Source organism: Theropithecus gelada, chromosome 19, assembly GCF_003255815.1.
Source record: "Theropithecus gelada isolate Dixy chromosome 19, Tgel_1.0, whole genome shotgun sequence".
Taxonomy (NCBI): domain Eukaryota; kingdom Metazoa; phylum Chordata; class Mammalia; order Primates; family Cercopithecidae; genus Theropithecus; species Theropithecus gelada.
This window is the reverse complement of record NC_037687.1, coordinates 27,360,814-27,377,508: the sequence shown is the minus strand read 5'-3', so window position 1 is coordinate 27,377,508 and position 16,695 is coordinate 27,360,814. Positions and strand designations below refer to the sequence as shown.

At 51.6% G+C, this 16,695-nt stretch overlaps 1 protein-coding gene across 1 annotated transcript; it reads left to right on the top strand.

The window, feature by feature from the left end:
• The first annotated feature begins 1,487 nt into the window (after positions 1 to 1,487).
• LOC112612507 (napsin-A-like) lies at positions 1,488 to 12,325 on the top strand. Its single transcript, XM_025367127.1, has 9 exons — positions 1,488 to 1,573; positions 8,455 to 8,596; positions 8,682 to 8,805; positions 8,994 to 9,112; positions 9,423 to 9,622; positions 10,951 to 11,073; positions 11,166 to 11,310; positions 11,714 to 11,812; positions 12,018 to 12,325. Exons 1-9 carry the CDS (start codon positions 1,488 to 1,490, stop codon positions 12,249 to 12,251), a joined length of 1,272 nt encoding a protein of 423 aa, XP_025222912.1. The 3' UTR covers positions 12,252 to 12,325.
• The last annotated feature ends 4,370 nt before the right edge of the window (positions 12,326 to 16,695 follow it).

Genomic DNA, 16,695 nt, shown 5'->3' with positions numbered 1-16,695 from the left:
AAAATAAAAAAAATTAAAAAAAAAAAAAAAAAAGCCAGGCATGGTGGGGGACTCCTGTAGACAAAAATACTAAAAAGAATAAAAAAAAAAAAAAAAGGAAAAAATAAAATCATATGACCAGGAAAAATTACCTTCTCTAAAAGGAAAACAGAAGCCAGGTGTGGTGGCTCATGTGTATAATCCCAGCACTCTGGGAGGCTGAGGCGGGTGGATCACCTGAAGTCAGGAGTTTGAGATCAGTATGGCCAACATGATGAAACCAAATCTCTATTAAAAATACATAAATCAGCCAGGTGTGCTGGCACATACCTGTAGTCTCAGCTACTCGGGAGGCTGAGGCACGAGAATCACTTGAATCCAGGAGGCAGAGGTTGCAGTGAGCCGAGATTGCACCAGGGCACTCCAGCCTGGGCAACAGAACAAGATTCTGTCTCAAAAATAAATAAATAAGGCCGGGCGCGGTGGCTCAAGCCTGTAATCCCAGCACTTTGGGAGGCCGAGATGGGCGGATCACAAGGTCAGGAGATCGAGACCACCCTGGCTAACATGGTGAAACCCCGTCTCTACTAAAAAATACAAAAAAAAAACTAGCCGGGCGAGGTGGCGGGCGCCTGTAGTCCCAGCTACTCGGGAGGCTGAGGCAGGAGAATGGCGTAAACCCGGGAGGCGGAGCTTGCAGTGAGCTGAGATCCGGCCACTGCACTCCAGCCTGGGCGGCAGAGCGAGACTCCGTCTCAAAAAAAAAAAATAAAAATAAAAATAAAATAAAAATAAAAATAAAAATAAATAAATAAATAAATAAATAACAGCAAAGAAGGACAGAAAGAAGAGAATACCACAAAACAACCAGAAAACAAATAACAAAATGGCAGGAGGATGTCCTTATCAAGGACAACATTGAATGTAAATGGACTAAACTCTCGAATAAAAAGATATAGAATGGATGAATGGATGAAAAAGAAGACCCAATGTTTTGTTGCTTACAAGAAACATACTTCATCTACAAATAAAATAATAAGAGTCTGGGTCCTGAGATGCAGGTAGTCCCACTTCATATGGGAGGGTAGGCTTATAACCAGTTCCTCTCTCCCTTCCCTAGACCCTTCACAGATACCTGCTGGTCCCTCTCACTTGGCCAAGGAAACACTTGTGGTTAAAAAGTTGCAGAAAAGTGATGTGAAAGTGAGAAGTAAAAGTGACAGAGGCTAAAGGATGGAGGGTGGGAGGCAGTCCTGGCAGAGGAGACCTCACCACCACCACCCCCCAAGTAGGGAATGAGGAGCATCAGGGACACAGGATACAACTTTTGCTGACACTACGCAAATACTCTGCACAAATCTTCAAAAAACATCCTTGTCCCCCTGTGTCACCTGCTGAGAGACCTTGTGTCTTGGTCACCTTCTAAACCGGGAGGTGGGGCATGAACAGGGTGGAGTCACAGGGGAGAGAAAACTAGGAAGCCAGGGTTCACACCCTGGTCCCCAGTGATGTCTCCACCACGGCTGCTGCTACCCCTGCTGCTGCTGCTGCTGCCTCTGCTGAACATGGAGCCTGCTGGGGCCACACTGATTCGGTATGGTGACCCCATTTGCCACCCCCAAACCTGGGAGGAATTCTCTGCTTTTTGCCCTTTAAGTCTGGGGCTCCTGGTTCAGTGATTCCCAAACCTGGCACCCAGGATCCTTGACTCTTCTTGGCTTCCCAGATCTCTAAAGTGGGCTTTCACTCTGAGGACTCCACTCTGACATCTCCTAAGATTAGAGCTCCCCCACTGTTTTTTGTTGTTGTTGTTGTTGTTGTTGTTTTTTGAGACAGAGTTTTGTTCTTGTTGCCCAGGCTGGAGTGCAACGGCATGATCTTGGCTCACTACAACCTCCACCTCCCAGGTTCAAGTGATTCTCCTGCCTCAGCCTCCCGAGTAGCTGGGATTACAGGTATGTGCCACCACCCCAGCTAATTTTGTATTTTTAGTAGAGATGGGGTTTCTCCATGTTGGTCAGGCTGGTCTCGAACTCCAGACCTTAGGTGATCTGCCCGCGTTGGCCTCCCAAAGTGCTGGGGGTTACAGGCATGAGCCACCACACCCGGCTCAGAGCTCCCTTTTTAAATTTTTTTTTTCCTTTTATTTATTTATTTGTTGAGATTGGGTCTTGCTCTGTCACCCAGGCTGGAGTGCAGTAGTGAGATCATGGCTCACTGCAGCCTCAAACTTGTGGTCTTAAGCCATTCTCCCACCTCAGCCTCCCAAGTAGCTGGGACTACAGGTATGTGTCACCATGCCCAGCTAGTTTTTGAAAGTTTTTGTAAAGAGGAGGGTATCCCTATATTCTCCAGGCTGGTCTCCACCTCCTGGGCTCGAGCAATCCTCTCACCTTAGCTTCCCAAAGTGCTGGAATTACAGATATGAACTACCATGTCCAGCCCAGAGCCCTTTTAAGATCCTCCAACACTGAGACTTTTTTTTTTTTTTTTGAGACAGAGTCTCACTCTGTTGCCAGGCTGGAGTGCAGTGGCATAGTCTCGGCTCACTGCAACCTCCGCCTCCTGGTTCAAGCGATTCTCCTGCCTTAGCCTCCCAAGTAGCTGGGATTACAGGCACGTGCCACCATGCCCGGCTAATTTTTGTATTTTTAGTAGAGATGTGGTTTCACCATATTGGTTGGCCAGGCTGGTCTTGAACTCCTGACCTCGTGATCTGCCCGCCTCAGCCTCCCAAAGTGCTGGGATTACAGCCGTGAGCCACCTCGCCTGGCCTTCACTGAGACTCTTGAGTGAGGAACTCTCCCCTTCTTCTCTTGATCTGTTTTTTGGGAGGCCTCTGCAGATCCCACTCCGAGCTCTGATGACCAGGTATGGGGGTCTCCAGACATGTGACACATTCCCTCCATCTTGGAGACAAAGGCATGTGACATTTAAACTAAGCCTCCCCCACATTTACACCCTCCAAATTGTTTAGGCCTCAGTAAGTCTATATTTTGTCTGAGCACAATGGCTCACCACTGCAATCTCAGCACTTTGGGAGGCCAAGGCAGGAGAATTGCTTGAGGCTAGGAGTTCAAGACTAGTCTGGGCAACATAGTGAGACCCTAGTCTCTACAGAAAAAAAAAAAATCAGCTGGGCATGGTGACAGGTGCCTGTAGTCTTAGCTACTTGGGAGGCTGCACGGGAGGGCCATTTGAACCCCACTGCACTCTAGCCTGGGCAACACAGCGAGGTCCTGTCTCAAAAAAAAAAAAAAGAAGTCCAGTTTTGGGGACCCCACCCAAGAAGTTCTCCCCTACTTCCTACTTTACCTCTGATGCTTCCCCAACTTCTCCCTTCCCCTCTTCTCTTCTCCTTACCCCTTAGAGTTCTTGGCTTTACCTCTGATGCTTCCCCAACTTCTCCCCTCCCCTCTTCTCTTCTCCTTACCCCTTAGAGTTCTTGGCAGTGGGAGGGATGTATTTTTCAGAAAGTGTTTTCCCCACTTCTCGTTCTTGTGCCTTTCAAAGACTGAGTCATGAGGGGTGAGGGCAAAGGTGTGAGTGAGGGTGTCATGTTCCAAGGAGTGACTAAAATTGGGTACAGAAATATTACTGCAGGCTGGGCGCGGTGGCTCATCCCTGTAATCCCAGCACTTTGGGAGGCTGAGGCGGGTGGATCACGAGGTCAGGAGATCGAGACCAGCCTGGCTAACATGGTGAAACCCCGACTCTACTAAAAATATGAAAAAATTAGCCAGGCGTGGTGGTGGGTGCCTATAGTCCCAGCTACTCAGGAGGCTGAGACATGAGAATGGCGTGAACCCAGGAGGCGTAGCTTGCAGTGAGCCGAGATCATGCCACTGCACTCCAGCCTGGGTGACAGAGCAAGATTCCATCTCAAAAAAAAAAAAAAAAAAAATTACTGCATGAGGCCAGGCATGGTGGCTCACACCTGTAATCTTAGCACTATGGAAAGCAGAGGCCTGGAGGATTGCTTGAGGCCAAGAGTTCAAGACCAACCTGGCCAACATAGTGAGACCCCATCTCTTTCTACAAAAAAAATCATTAAATATAAAATTTATTTTAAAAATTAGTGCACATTATGTTTGTTAACCAGCTTTTTTTTAAGAGTTTTTTTTTTTTTTTTCTTTGTAGAGATGGGTGGTCTTACTATGTTTCCTAGACTGGTCATGAACTCCTAGCCTCAAGTAATCCTCCCACCTCAGTAAGATCTTTCAGTAAGTAAGGATTTACAATCTGAAATTCTCCCAGGACTCTGAGAGTATAGATGTAGCTTGCTGGTGTATGATTCAATGAATTCACCATTCCCCATTAATCTGCTTTGCAAACCTAATATATCATGGACATTTTCGAAGTCAATGCAAAGAACAATGAGTCTCAGAATGTTGTCTCAAGACCAATAGCATTAGCATGGCCCAGGAACTTGTTAGAAATGCAAATTCTCAAGCCCCATCCCAGATCTACTTAAAAATTAAGAGATCTGAATTTGAACTAGCCCTCTGAGTCTGGGCTTGGCAGACACTGAGCCTGAGGGTCAAATCCTGCCTGCTATTTCCCTTTTACAAATAAGCTTAAGGGAACCTAGGCCAGATGTAGTGGCTCATGCCTGTAACCCCAAAACTTGGGGAGGCCGAGGCAGGAGAATTGCTTGGGGCCAAGAACTTGAGACCAGCCTGGGCAACTTAGCAAGAGCTTATCTCTACAAAAACTGAAAAAAATTAGCTGGATGTGGTGGCATAGGCCTGTGGTCCCAGCTACTTGGCAGGCTGAGGCAAGATGATCTTTGAGCCTGGGAGTTTGAGACTGCAGTGAGCCATGATCGTGCCACTGCTCTCCAGCCTGGGCAACAGAGTGAGACCCTGTCTCTAAAAAAAAAAATGGAGTCAGCATGCACATTCATTTCTGCATTGTCTGTTGTCTGCAGCCGCTTTCATGCTATCTTGGCAGAGTTGAATAGTTACAACAGAGACCGCAGGCCTGCAAAGCTTCTACACAAAGATTTGCCCAACACCACTGCTGTAGGTGATTTGGGGTCATGCTAAAGTTTGAGAATGACTGGTATAGACAGCTACTTCCTCCTTCTTCGCGGTCGAATGGGGTTCCATTCTATGTATGTTCCAAAGCAGAACTAAGCTGTGCCCATTGTTGGCCATTGTAACTGCCCAGCTGGTTCTTTTTGCCTGCTGTCCAGATACCGCCAATTTATCAAGAAGGGAAAATGGCAATAGAGAAAGAGTTTAATTCATGCCGAGCCATCGGCTGAACAGGAGACCAGAGTTTTATTATTATTCAAATCAGAGGTGGGCATGGTGGCTCACGCCTGTAATTCTAGCACTTTGGGAGGCCGAGGCCGGTGGATCACCTGAGGTTAGGAGTTCAAGACCAGCTGGCCAACATGATGAAACCCTGTCTCTACTACAAATATAAAAACTAGCCAGGTATAGGCCGGGCGCGGTGGCTCAAGCCTGTAATCCCAGCACTTTGGGAGGCCGAGACGGGCGGATCACGAGGTCAGGAGATCGAGACCATCCTGGCTAACACGGCAAAACCCCGTCTCTACTAAAAAAAAATACAAAAACCTAGCCGGGCGAAGTGGCGGACGCCTGTAATCCCAGCTACTCGGGAGGCTGAGGCAGGAGAATGGCGTAAACCCGGGAGGCGGAGCTTGCAGTGAGCTGAGATCCGGCCACTGCACTCCAGCCTGGGCGACAGAGCGAGACTCCGTCTCAAAAAAAAAAAAAAAAAGAACTAGCCGGGTATAGTGGTGGCTGCCTGTAATCCCAGCTACTTAGAAGGCTGAGGGAAGAGAATCACTTGAACCCAGGGGGCGGAGGTTGCAGTGAGCTGAGATCACGCCAGTGTACTCCAGCCTGGGTGGCAGAGTGAGACTCCATCTCATAAAAAACAAAACAAAAACAACAAATTAGCCTCCCCTAACATTTGGAGGCTAGGGTTTTTCAAGGATAGTTTGTCAGGCCTGGGAATGGATGCTGCTGATTGGTCAGGGAGGTAATCATTCATACGGGCCCGGAAAATAGTCTGCTTCTGGCTGGAGCCACAGGACCAGTTGGCAGGTCTGGGTGGCATCATCAGAAATGCAAAAACCTTCAGTCTCAAAAGACCAGTCTTAGGTTCTACAATAGTGATGTAATCTGCAGGAGTAATTGGGGAAGTTGCAAATATTTTGACCTCTGGAATAATGACCGGTAATCATTTATGTCTCCACCTTAGCAGAATTTAATGCTCCTCTCATCCTCCTATCCTGGTGGTACTTCATTAGCTTTACAAAGGTGGTTTAGGTTTGGGGATGGACTATTATCATTTAAACTATAAACTGTCTCCTAAAGTTAGCTTGGCCCAAGCCCAGGAACGACCAAGGGTAGTTTGGAAGTTAAAGGTAAGATGGCGGTTGTTTAGATCGGATCTCTTTCACTGTCCTAATTTTCTCATTTATAGTTTTTGCAAAGGCAGTTCATCATTGGTCTGTCTCCAGTTTCCAAAATTAGGCACAGCCTCGTAAACACACCTTTGTGCACTCATCCAAGGATCTCCTATAGATGAAATTCTGGGTTGGGTTAAATGGTGGGTATAATTTTTGAGCATTTGATACACATTTGCCAAACCTAATCAATGGTAAGTATTCTCAGTTCTTCGCCAAAAGGTTTCTCACTGTTGTCATTTGTATTTTTTTTTATGACTATTCTGGACATCTTTCCATGCATTAGAATTTATTTGTACTTCTTTTGCAAATTATGTCCTTTGTTCATTTTCCTAATGAGTGTCAAGAACTATGAAGTTAGTTTGCCATAGTTTCATGGCTGCTCATAGAAGACCCAAGACTCCCAAGTCAGAGACAAAAGGCAGTTTATCACTCCCAGCAATAGTAGTAGCAAGAGTATTAGTATTTGTGCCAGTTTTTCTTTTCCTTTTTTTTTTCTTTCTTTTTGTTTCTTTTTTGAGACAGGGTCTTGCTCTGTTGCTCAGGCTGGAGTGCAGTGGCATGATTATAGCTCACTGTAACCTTGAATTCCTGGGCCTCCCAAGTAGCAGGAGAATCACTTTAACCTGGGAAGTGAAGGTTGCAGTGAGCTGAGATCATGCCACTGCACTCCATCCTGGCGACAGAGCAAGCCTGTGTTGCAGTCAGGGGCGGTGGCTCACACCTGTGATCCCAGCAATTTGGCAGACCGAGGCGGGCAGATAACCTGAGGTCAAGAGTTCAAGACCAGCCTGGCCAACCTGGTGAAATACCGTCTCTACAAAAATACAAAAATTAGCCGGGCATGATGGTGATGCCTGTAATCCCAGCTACTTGGGAGGCTGAGGCAGGAGAATCGCTTGAACCGAGGAGGCAGAGGTTGCAGTGAGGTGAGATTGAGCCACTGCACTCCAGCCTGGGCAACAGAGCGAGACTCCATCTCCAAAAAAAAAAGAAAAGCTGCCCTCTTTCCAGAGTTACACATTTTACTTGCTTCTATGTCTTTTTTATTTTTTATACAGAGCTTTGCTTAGGTGGGAGTGTGGTGCCATGATCTCAGCTCACTGCAACCTCCACCTTCCAGGCTCAAATGATCCTCCCACCTCGGCCTCCCAAGTACCTGTGACTAAAGGCTCGTGCCACTACACCCAGCTAATTTTTGTATTTTTTGTAGAGATGGGGTTTTGCCATGTTGTCCAGGCTGCTCTCGAACTCCTGGGCTCAAGCAATCTGCTTGCCTCGGTCTCCCAAAGTGCTCTTATAATTTTACTTTTCCCATTAAGTGTTTGATATCTCAGATGTATTTTAGTGTAAAGAGTGAAATTAACGCTGGGCGCAGTGGCTCACGCCTGTAATCCTAGCACTTTGGGAGGCCAAGGCGGGTGGATCACCTGAGGTCAGGAGTTTGAGAGCAACCTGGCCAACATGGTGAAACCCTGTCTCAACTAAAAATACAAAAATTAGCTGGGCCTGGTAGTGTGCGCCTGTAGTCCCAGCTACTTGGGAGGCTGAGGCAAGAGAATCACTGGAACCTGGGAAGCAGAGGTTGCAGGAAAAAAAAAAAGTGAAATTAAGATTTGATGCTTACATTTTTTTCCCCCAAGGATGGGGAAAATAGTCTCCAACATCATGAACTGAAGCATGCAAGGGCCACCATCTGAGGGCTTTTGCAAAGGTTAGATTTCATGTTAGGGTCTTGGGAAACCTTTGAGAATATCAATTCCTGGGAATGGCTTATGTGAAGGACTTGGATACCGTTGGGAAGGCCTGTTTGGGATAGTTTGTCCCCGTGAAGTCTTTGGGGATATTTGTCATCGTGGTATCTGTGCTAGGGTTTCCTGGAGGTTGTTATTGTAGGGTTTCTGGTAATGACTCCTATTGTAGCCCTTGGAGATGTTGAATCTGTCATCATATCCCATTTGGGTAAGTCTATTTTAGAGGGTCTCCAGGAAGGGCAGCTTCCTAATTCTCATCATCTTATTACTCTACAGGATCCCCCTTCGTAGGGTCCACCCTGGACTCAGGACCTTGAACCTACTGAGGGGATGGGGAAAACCAGCAAAGCTCCCCAGGTTGGGGGCCCCATCTCCTGGGGACAAGCCTGCCTTGGTACCTCTCTCCAAATTCCTGGATGTGAGTCACAGCCCTACACAGCCCCCACCCCTGTGCCCTCAAGCCAAACTCTTCACTGACTCTGTCTCCTCTTTTGCCTCATCAGGCCCAGTATTTTGGGGAAATAGGGCTGGGAACGCCTCCACAAAACTTCACTGTCGTCTTTGACACTGGCTCCTCCAATCTCTGGGTCCCGTCCAGGAGATGCCACTTCTTCAGTGTGCCCTGCTGTGAGCTTCTATGTGGGAGAATAAGGCTGAATGGGGGTGAAGGGAGAAGGCGGGGCTGGACCTCAGCTTCCCACAGGTTTTTGAGGAACTCTTCTTTTCTGACATCCTCAAAGGTCAGAAGGTTAAAGGGGCAGAAGGCATTTGGAAAGCTCCCCTCCCAAAGTGACCCTCTCTGACTTCTGACCTAGGGTTCCACCACCGCTTCAATCCCAATGCCTCCAGCTCCTTCCAGCCCAATGGGACCAAGTTTGCCATTCAATACGGAACTGGGCGGGTAGATGGAATCCTGAGTGAGGACAAGCTGACTGTGAGTGGCCTTTGACTCCAGGAAGCCTCGAGCCTGGGAGAACCCCGTTGTCTAAGATCATCTGGCTTAGGGGGGTGCTTGAGGTGGAGGGGCTTCCCGAGCCAATGGATGGGGCTTCTCAAGGAGGGGGAGGGGCTCCTAGGTGAAGGGATAGGAATTCTGTCAAGTCAGAGGCAAAGTTTGCTAAGCAGTCGGGGATTTGGGTCCAGATGTCCCCAGACCTGGGATTAATGCTTTGGTTTGGGAGACCTCAGGACAGGTGGTTATTGTCCTCCCAAAAGTAACTGGTCACATCTCAATCTACCCCTAGATTGGTGGAATCAAGGGTGCATCCGTGATTTTCGGGGAAGCTCTGTGGGAATCCAGCCTGGTCTTCACTATTTCCCGCCCTGATGGGATATTGGGCCTCGGCTTTCCCATTCTGGCTGTGGAAGGAGTTCCGCCCCCGCTGGATGTACTGGTGGAGCAGGGGCTACTGGATAAGCCTGTCTTCTCCTTTTACCTCAACAGGTACTGGGGAGGGTGCACCTATCTATGGCTCCTATTCCCCAAAAGGAAGTGAGGCCCTCCTTCAGGAAGTCTCTTACTCCATAAAAAAAAGTCCCAGTTCAGGCACGGTGGCTCATGCCCGTAATCCCAGCACCTAGGGAGGCCAAGGCAGATTGATCACCTGAAGTCAGGAGTTCCAGACCAGACTGGCTAACATGGCGAAACCCTGTCTCTACTAAAAATATAAAAATTAGCTGGGTGTGGTGGCACATGCCTGTAATCCCAGCTACTTGAGAGGCTGAGGCAGGAGAATTGCTTATATCGGGGAGGTGGAGGTTGCAGTAAGCCAAGATCGCACCACTGCTCTCCAGTCTGGGTGAGAGAGAGAGATTCTGTCTAAAAAAATAATAATAATAATCCCAACCTTCATTCAGGCAGTAGTCACCTACCTAACAGAAGAAACACCTCAACCCTATTCATAAGTCCCAGAGCTTAAGTGACAACTTAAGATACTAAAGAAACTCACCATCAGTTCAACATGTGTTCAGTTGATTTCAACATGATTTCAAAATCAAACTAGGAAATTCTATGCTCCACCCAACCAAATATTCAGGAAACTTCTCTTCACCATAAAGCTCAAATCCCATTTGATAACACCGACCAGAAGTCAGGAAATGCCTGACTGAATTCACAAAGCCCCACCTACCTGGTAGGAAGGTCAATCTTATGCTCAGAAGTCCCACCCACCATCTGAGAAGTCTTCATTTTCCCTCCCAGGGCCCAACACACACAGTCCAATGCCCACTCAGTTACCCTGACATCCAACCCACTCAAGAAATTCCACCTACCTCTTGGTAGATCCCACTCACCTACCTCTTCCAGGAAGTCTCCAGCCCCATTCCCATCACTGTCAGCCAGCTCAGGAAGTCTAACACCTTTCTAGATACCACAACAGGCAATTCAGAAAGTCTCTGCACCTTCCCAGGAAGCCACCCCACTCTTGCACAAGTCACACCTTCGAGCCAATTCTGAGACTTCACTGGTCTGCTTGGTTACTATATTCAACTCAGGAATTTCCCCCAAAAGCTCTACCTTCTACAGCCAAACGAAGAAGTCTCCTCTCCACTTCAGGAAGTACCCATCATCCTAAAGTCCTAACTTCCATCAAGAAAAGCGCCATTTCCCTTCATTTCTTGTTTCCAGTCCCAACATCTAGGCCCTGTCTGCATTCCACTGCCCCAGTTATATCCCCAAAAATGACCCAAGTGGCAGGAAGTCCCATCCCTGGCCATTCCTAGGGCTGGCAGGGGAGGGCCGGTGACAATGACCTCTACACTCTGCTCCTGCAGGGACTCTGAAGTGGCTGATGGAGGAGAGCTGGTCCTGGGGGGCTCAGACCCGGCACACTACATCCCACCCCTCACCTTCGTGCCAGTCACAGTCCCTGCCTACTGGCAGATCCACATGGAGCGGTGAGGGACTTGGTCTCCTGAGTCTGGAGCTGGAGGCTGGGGGACTGCACTCCTAGGTCCCTGCCTCTAATGAGTGCCTCCTTCCCCCTCAGTGTGACAGTGGGCTCAGGGCTGACTCTCTGTGCCCGGGGCTGTGCTGCCATTCTGGACACAGGCACACCTGTCATCATAGGACCCACTGAGGAGATCCGGGCCCTGCATGAAGCCATTGGGGGAATCCCCTTGCTGGCTGGGGAGGTGAGGTACCAGTCTCTGGTGGGTGTGTCCTGGGGAAGATGATGGCAATTCGATGGCGAACACTGGGGCCTGAGGATGGGAAGCAGGTAGCTAGAGCATATCCAGGACAGAGGGGACTGGGATTCTTAAGTGACATGCTGGAGAGTGGTGGGAGGATGCAAAGATACTTCCCAAGTGTCTATGCTAAGTGGCTCAGTGGATGGTTAAGTGGGGGTAGGGGAAGATGATAATGCAGTTTTGTTTGGCTCTAGATGAGAGAAGCCTAGGCAACAGGGCTGTCCACACAGGACGCTGAATACCCAGGTGCTCAATATGAACATTACCCCATGGCACTGGGGAGCCACGGTCAGGATTTGAGCAGAGCAGGAATCTCCCGTCTTCACTTGTTCCCTTTCTCTCCCAGTACATCATCCCGTGCTCAGAAATCCCAAAGCTCCCCACAGTCTCACTCCTCATTGGGGGGGTCTGGTTTAACCTCACGGCCCAGGATTACGTCATCCAGGTAGGTGTCCGTCACAATGACGCCACAGTGATGTAATATGGCTGGAGTTGGGAGGGTGGAGCTGGGAGTTAGACATCACTAGGGCTGGAAGGGGCCACAGAAACATTTCTTGTCCCCGGGGCTGGGGGCAGAGAGAGCACGGACTCCCAGGGAAATGGTGGTTCCAGCCGCCTGGACACCCAGTTGCCGTCTTGTCGCCTTGCAGTTTGCTCAGGGTGACGTCCGCCTCTGCTTGTCCGGCTTCCGGGCCTTGGACATCGCTTTGCCTCCAGTACCTGTGTGGATCCTCGGCGACGTTTTCTTGGGGGCGTATGTGGCCGTCTTCGACCGCGGGGACATGAAGAGCGGCGCACGAGTGGGCCTGGCGCGCGCTCGCCCTCGCTCTCGCCAAGCGGACCTGGGAAGGCGCGAGACCGCGCAGGCGCAGTACCGCGGGTGACGCCCAGGTGATGCGCATGCGCAACGGGTAGCAGCGCTAACGCTACTCAGTAAAAACCCAGTATTTCCCTTGAACGAACCTGCCTAGGTTGCATCTTTTCAGAGGTACTTTTTGAAGAGAAAACTTTGTGCATGGACGCACGGAGTTGAGGAAGACAGGGAGGCGAAGGGTATCACTCCTTTTCTCCGGGGCGCACCCTTGTGAGGAGTCTTGTACTACGAGTCCCACCAAGCCCCTCGCCTACGCTGCCTTTCGTCAAAGGCTTCCAGCTCCGTGGAGCATCACGGTCGTTGTAGTCCACGCCGTGGTCACGCCCTGACGGGGGCGGGCGCAGCCACAACATGCGTGGGAGGCGACAGGTCGCGACGGCAGCGACAGGTGGCAGTGGGGGGGGGGGGTGACTGTAATTGGTAAGGGTTTACCAGTTCCTGTTCTAAGGGGCGGGGATAACGTTCCCTCGGACCTCATCTCTTGCTTCTCCTCTCTCCCTTGGGATTCCAGGACCCCGGGGTCCGCCATAAAGGCGGAGCTTGAAGCCCCTGGGTTGGGGGAGCGGTGCTGCCCCTCCTCCGGCGGTGATGTCACTCCCCCCTCCGCAGCCTCTTGCTGCCCAGAGCTGCCGGAGCTGGGTCACCCCTCCCCCCATCTCGAGCCCCGGATTCCCCCATCCCCGCCTCGCCTCGACTTGGGGTGAGTACGGGGGAGGGGGCGAAGGTTCAGGGTCCGGGGGCGGTAAGACAGCCCGAATCCTAGTTTTGGAGACGGGGGACTTGGGATCCAGGGACCCAAAGATTATAGCGGAGAGATTTCCCCTCGACTCTGAGCTTTTGGGGGCCAAGGTACTTGGAGCGTTATAGGGGACGAAGGATTGTAGGCAGAGTGGTCACATTTTCACCTTTGGTGTCCGGAGACCAAGGCTCCGAATGGAACCGGGTGGGAATGGGGGCAGAGGAACAAGGAAGGGGTCCTAGAAGTCAGGGAGAGGAAGACTCTTCCCCAATTCCAGGGCCTGGGGTAATGGGGAAAGGAGGGTTGTCAGGAGACGCCGAGGATGACAGAGATGGGAGTTGCAGCTTTCAGGAATTGTCTGCCTTGAGTGCCTGGGAACGGATGGACTGGGAGGAGCAGGGGTGGGGAAAGGAACTGAAGACGTAGACAGACGTTGGCCTGTCCCCTCCTGGTGTCCCTAGTCAAGAGTCGAGTCTGCTTCCCCCTGGTCTGTGAACGTAGCTGAGTGTCCAGTATTTGGAGCCCTCATGAGGCTTCCAGAAGCCCCCTCCTCTTTAATGGGTGGGTGGAGACTCCAGGCTCACAAATCCTCCCATAGATCCTGGTGGGGTCTGTGGAGGGCCATGAGGGAGTGCTGGCATCCAAGTTTCCCAGGGCCTGATGGAGTGTGCACCAGCCTGCTACTCTCAGCCCGCTGCCTCTTCCCCTCCCATGGCCTCTAATCCTGACTCTAATCCTGAGTCGCATCGCACATTCCTCCTTATTCCAGCCCCCTTTTCCCACAGCCCCCACCTTCTCCCACACTTCTGACTTCTGCAAAATTTCCCCACAGCCCCCACCTTCTCCCACACTTCTGACCTCTGCAAAACAACAACAACAACAAAACGCTGATTTGGTCACTTAATACCATGCCTGGCTGCTGTCAAAAGCAGAAGGGAAAAGCAGGGTTGAGGGGAGAGTGTGGAGGAGGATGGCTGACCGAGGTCCTTACCTAGCCCATAGTGCCTACCCAGCCCTTGCTCCTGCCTCCACCACCCCACCCCCAATTGCCCAGGAGCCTCGTCCAGCTCCAGCCCCAGCCGGGTCCCTCACCTCAGGATTCGCTGCTTCTGCCTGGGGGTGCACCAGAATTTGGGGAAGTACCTATGTCTTTTCTCTGCCCTCTTGGATTCCATCAGAAGCTGAAGGACATGATGGATTGGGTGCAATGGAGAGCCCTGGGTCCGGGGAGTGAGGGCAACGACCTTCCTGGGCTGCAGGACAGGCCCCACTTCTGCAACTCTCTCTGCAGTGACGCAGTCCCAGCCAGGACGGGGGTTAGAGAGGGTGATGGTGGGCCTGAGAGAAAGGAACGGAGACCCAGAGAGAGGGGGACAGGGTCCCCAGGAAGTGGAGACAGACCTAGAAAGAGAGAGCCCCAGAAGAAGGTGAAACATAGGAGGAATAGAGATCCAGGGAGGGGACAGAGGGAAAGTGAAGAGGCAGAAACTTAGAGGGAGAGAGAGAAGGACAGAGAGCCAGCAAGAGAAAGAGCAGAGACAGAGGAGGGAAAGAGACGGAAGAGGGGGAAATACCACAGATGGGGAGAATGGGGAGGGGAAAGAGGTTGTCAGAGAGAAAGGAGGAGACAGATTCAGATGAAAAGGCAGAGACCCAGAGAGGAGGCAGGACAGAGCGGGTTGGGGAGAGGGAGTAGAGGACAAGGACACAAGACCCAGGGAGTGGGATACAGAGCCCCAGGCAGAGAGGCGCACTCCTGATAAAATGGTACAGAGACTAAGAGAAAGAGACTCCGGGGAGCTGGGGTGGGGGGCGGGGACTGAGACACCGAGGAGGAGAGACTGAGGCCTAGAGAGATGAGGAGTAAAGACACAGAAGGAGGGGAACGGAATCAGAGACCCAGGAAGGCAGATTTACAAACGAGGGGCCGGAGACTCAGACGGGTGGTAACAGAGACGGCGGCACAAATACTCAAGAAGGGAGAAAAAGAGACGCCAAGAAACACAGAAACGGGAGCGAGGGGTGGGATGGGGTAGGGAGGCGATACGAACCAGCCGCCGCACCTGCAGCAGGAGGAGGTGGGCCAGAAACTGTGCGGCCCGAGGGCGTCCGCAGCCCCCTGACCCGACCCCTTCGCTCCCGCAGGCGCCGTCTCCTCCCTCCGCAGCCCCAGCCGCAGCCGCTGGCCCCGCCCCAGACCCCTGAGCCGGCGCTCTGCCTCCCGGAGCCTAGGACCGCCCAGGGGGCGGGGACGGCCCGCTCCGAGGCGGTCCCCTTTTTCTGGCCCCGCCCCTCATCATTCTTCCCCAGGACCTGACCTCTCAGACTCCTAGCCCACCCCATATTTTATTGGTCCTGCCTATTGCCTCAGTCTTGACGGTGCTTCCTGGCGCTTTGGCCTGTCTCCTCTCCCGTCCTCTCTGCCTCCTTGCGTGTGCCCTCCTCACCAGTCCTCATCTACCGTTGGTCCTCCAATCTGCAGTCCGCCGCGGTGTAGCCTTCGTTAGAAGTTCTCGCCTCGCCCTTTGAGGACCCTGTGACCGTCAGGCAGTGCCCTCTCCCAGGTCCTCCGATCCCCAAGACTCCCCGTTCCAGGTGCCTCCCCTCCATCCAGCCCAGTAGCTTTGTACTCTTTGTAGTCTCATTGTTCCCCTGGGACCCACCTCTATCGTTCCTCTACCCTCCCTTAGGCCTGCCCTGCGCTCTCCTACCCTGGTTGCTTTCAAGCCCCTTACAGCCCCACTCCTCCCTTAGTCGCTCCTTCCTACCGCCCATTCAAGACTTTTTTTTCCTTTTTTTTGTTTTTTTTTTTGACACAGCGTCTCGCTCTGTCGCCCAGGCTGGAGTGCAGTGGTGCGATCTCGACTCACTGCAACCTCTGCTTACCAGGTTCAAGCGATTCTCCTGCCTCAACCTCCCGAGTAGCTGGGACTACAGGCACCCACCACCACGCCCGACTAATTTTTGTATTTTTTGTAGAGGTGGGGGTTCCGCCATTTTGGCCAGGCTGGTCTCGAACTCCTGACCTCAAATGATCCACCCACCTCAGTCTCGCAAAGTGCTGGGATTACAGGCGTAAGCCACTGCTCCCCGCCTCAAGACGTTTTCTACTTGTCGACCCCACTCACTCCTCAGTACCACTCATCCATCCGGACACTCATTCTCTGGGCCCAGCCCCGACTAACCAGGTCCACCTTGGAGTCTCAGCCCCGCCCCCTCTTTACCCGCCCTCTCTCTTGGGCCTGTCCAGGTCCTCTCGGGTTTCTAGGCCTCTCAAGTCTCCACGCCTTCACACCGAGTCTAAGTCTCTGTTCCCCTCCCCGTGTCCCCTTTCAGTCCAGTCTCTTCCCCTTGCGCGGGAAAGTCCTCCGTCTCTAGCTCCCGCCCCAGTGCAGTCTCATCTGGACTGTTTCTACTTTCTGCGGCCTTGTCTCTTGCAAGCAATGCTCCTCCTCACCAGGTCCTGCCTAACAGTGTTTTAGGTGAGGGCGTGCGATCTCTTTTGTTTCTCTCCGCCCCTTCCTCAGCCCAATCAGGACGGCCTCTCTCATGGTGGCCCCGCCCCTCCAGGCCAGTCGGGCATCCTTAAATAGCTTGGACGTGTCCCCTCCTCCGTCTACCCCGCCTGCACTTTTTTCAGTTCAATCAGGTCTCTCTGTCATATCTAGCCCCGCCTTCCCCTAGCTCCCAGTGCAGCCGAACACAATCAGTAGTA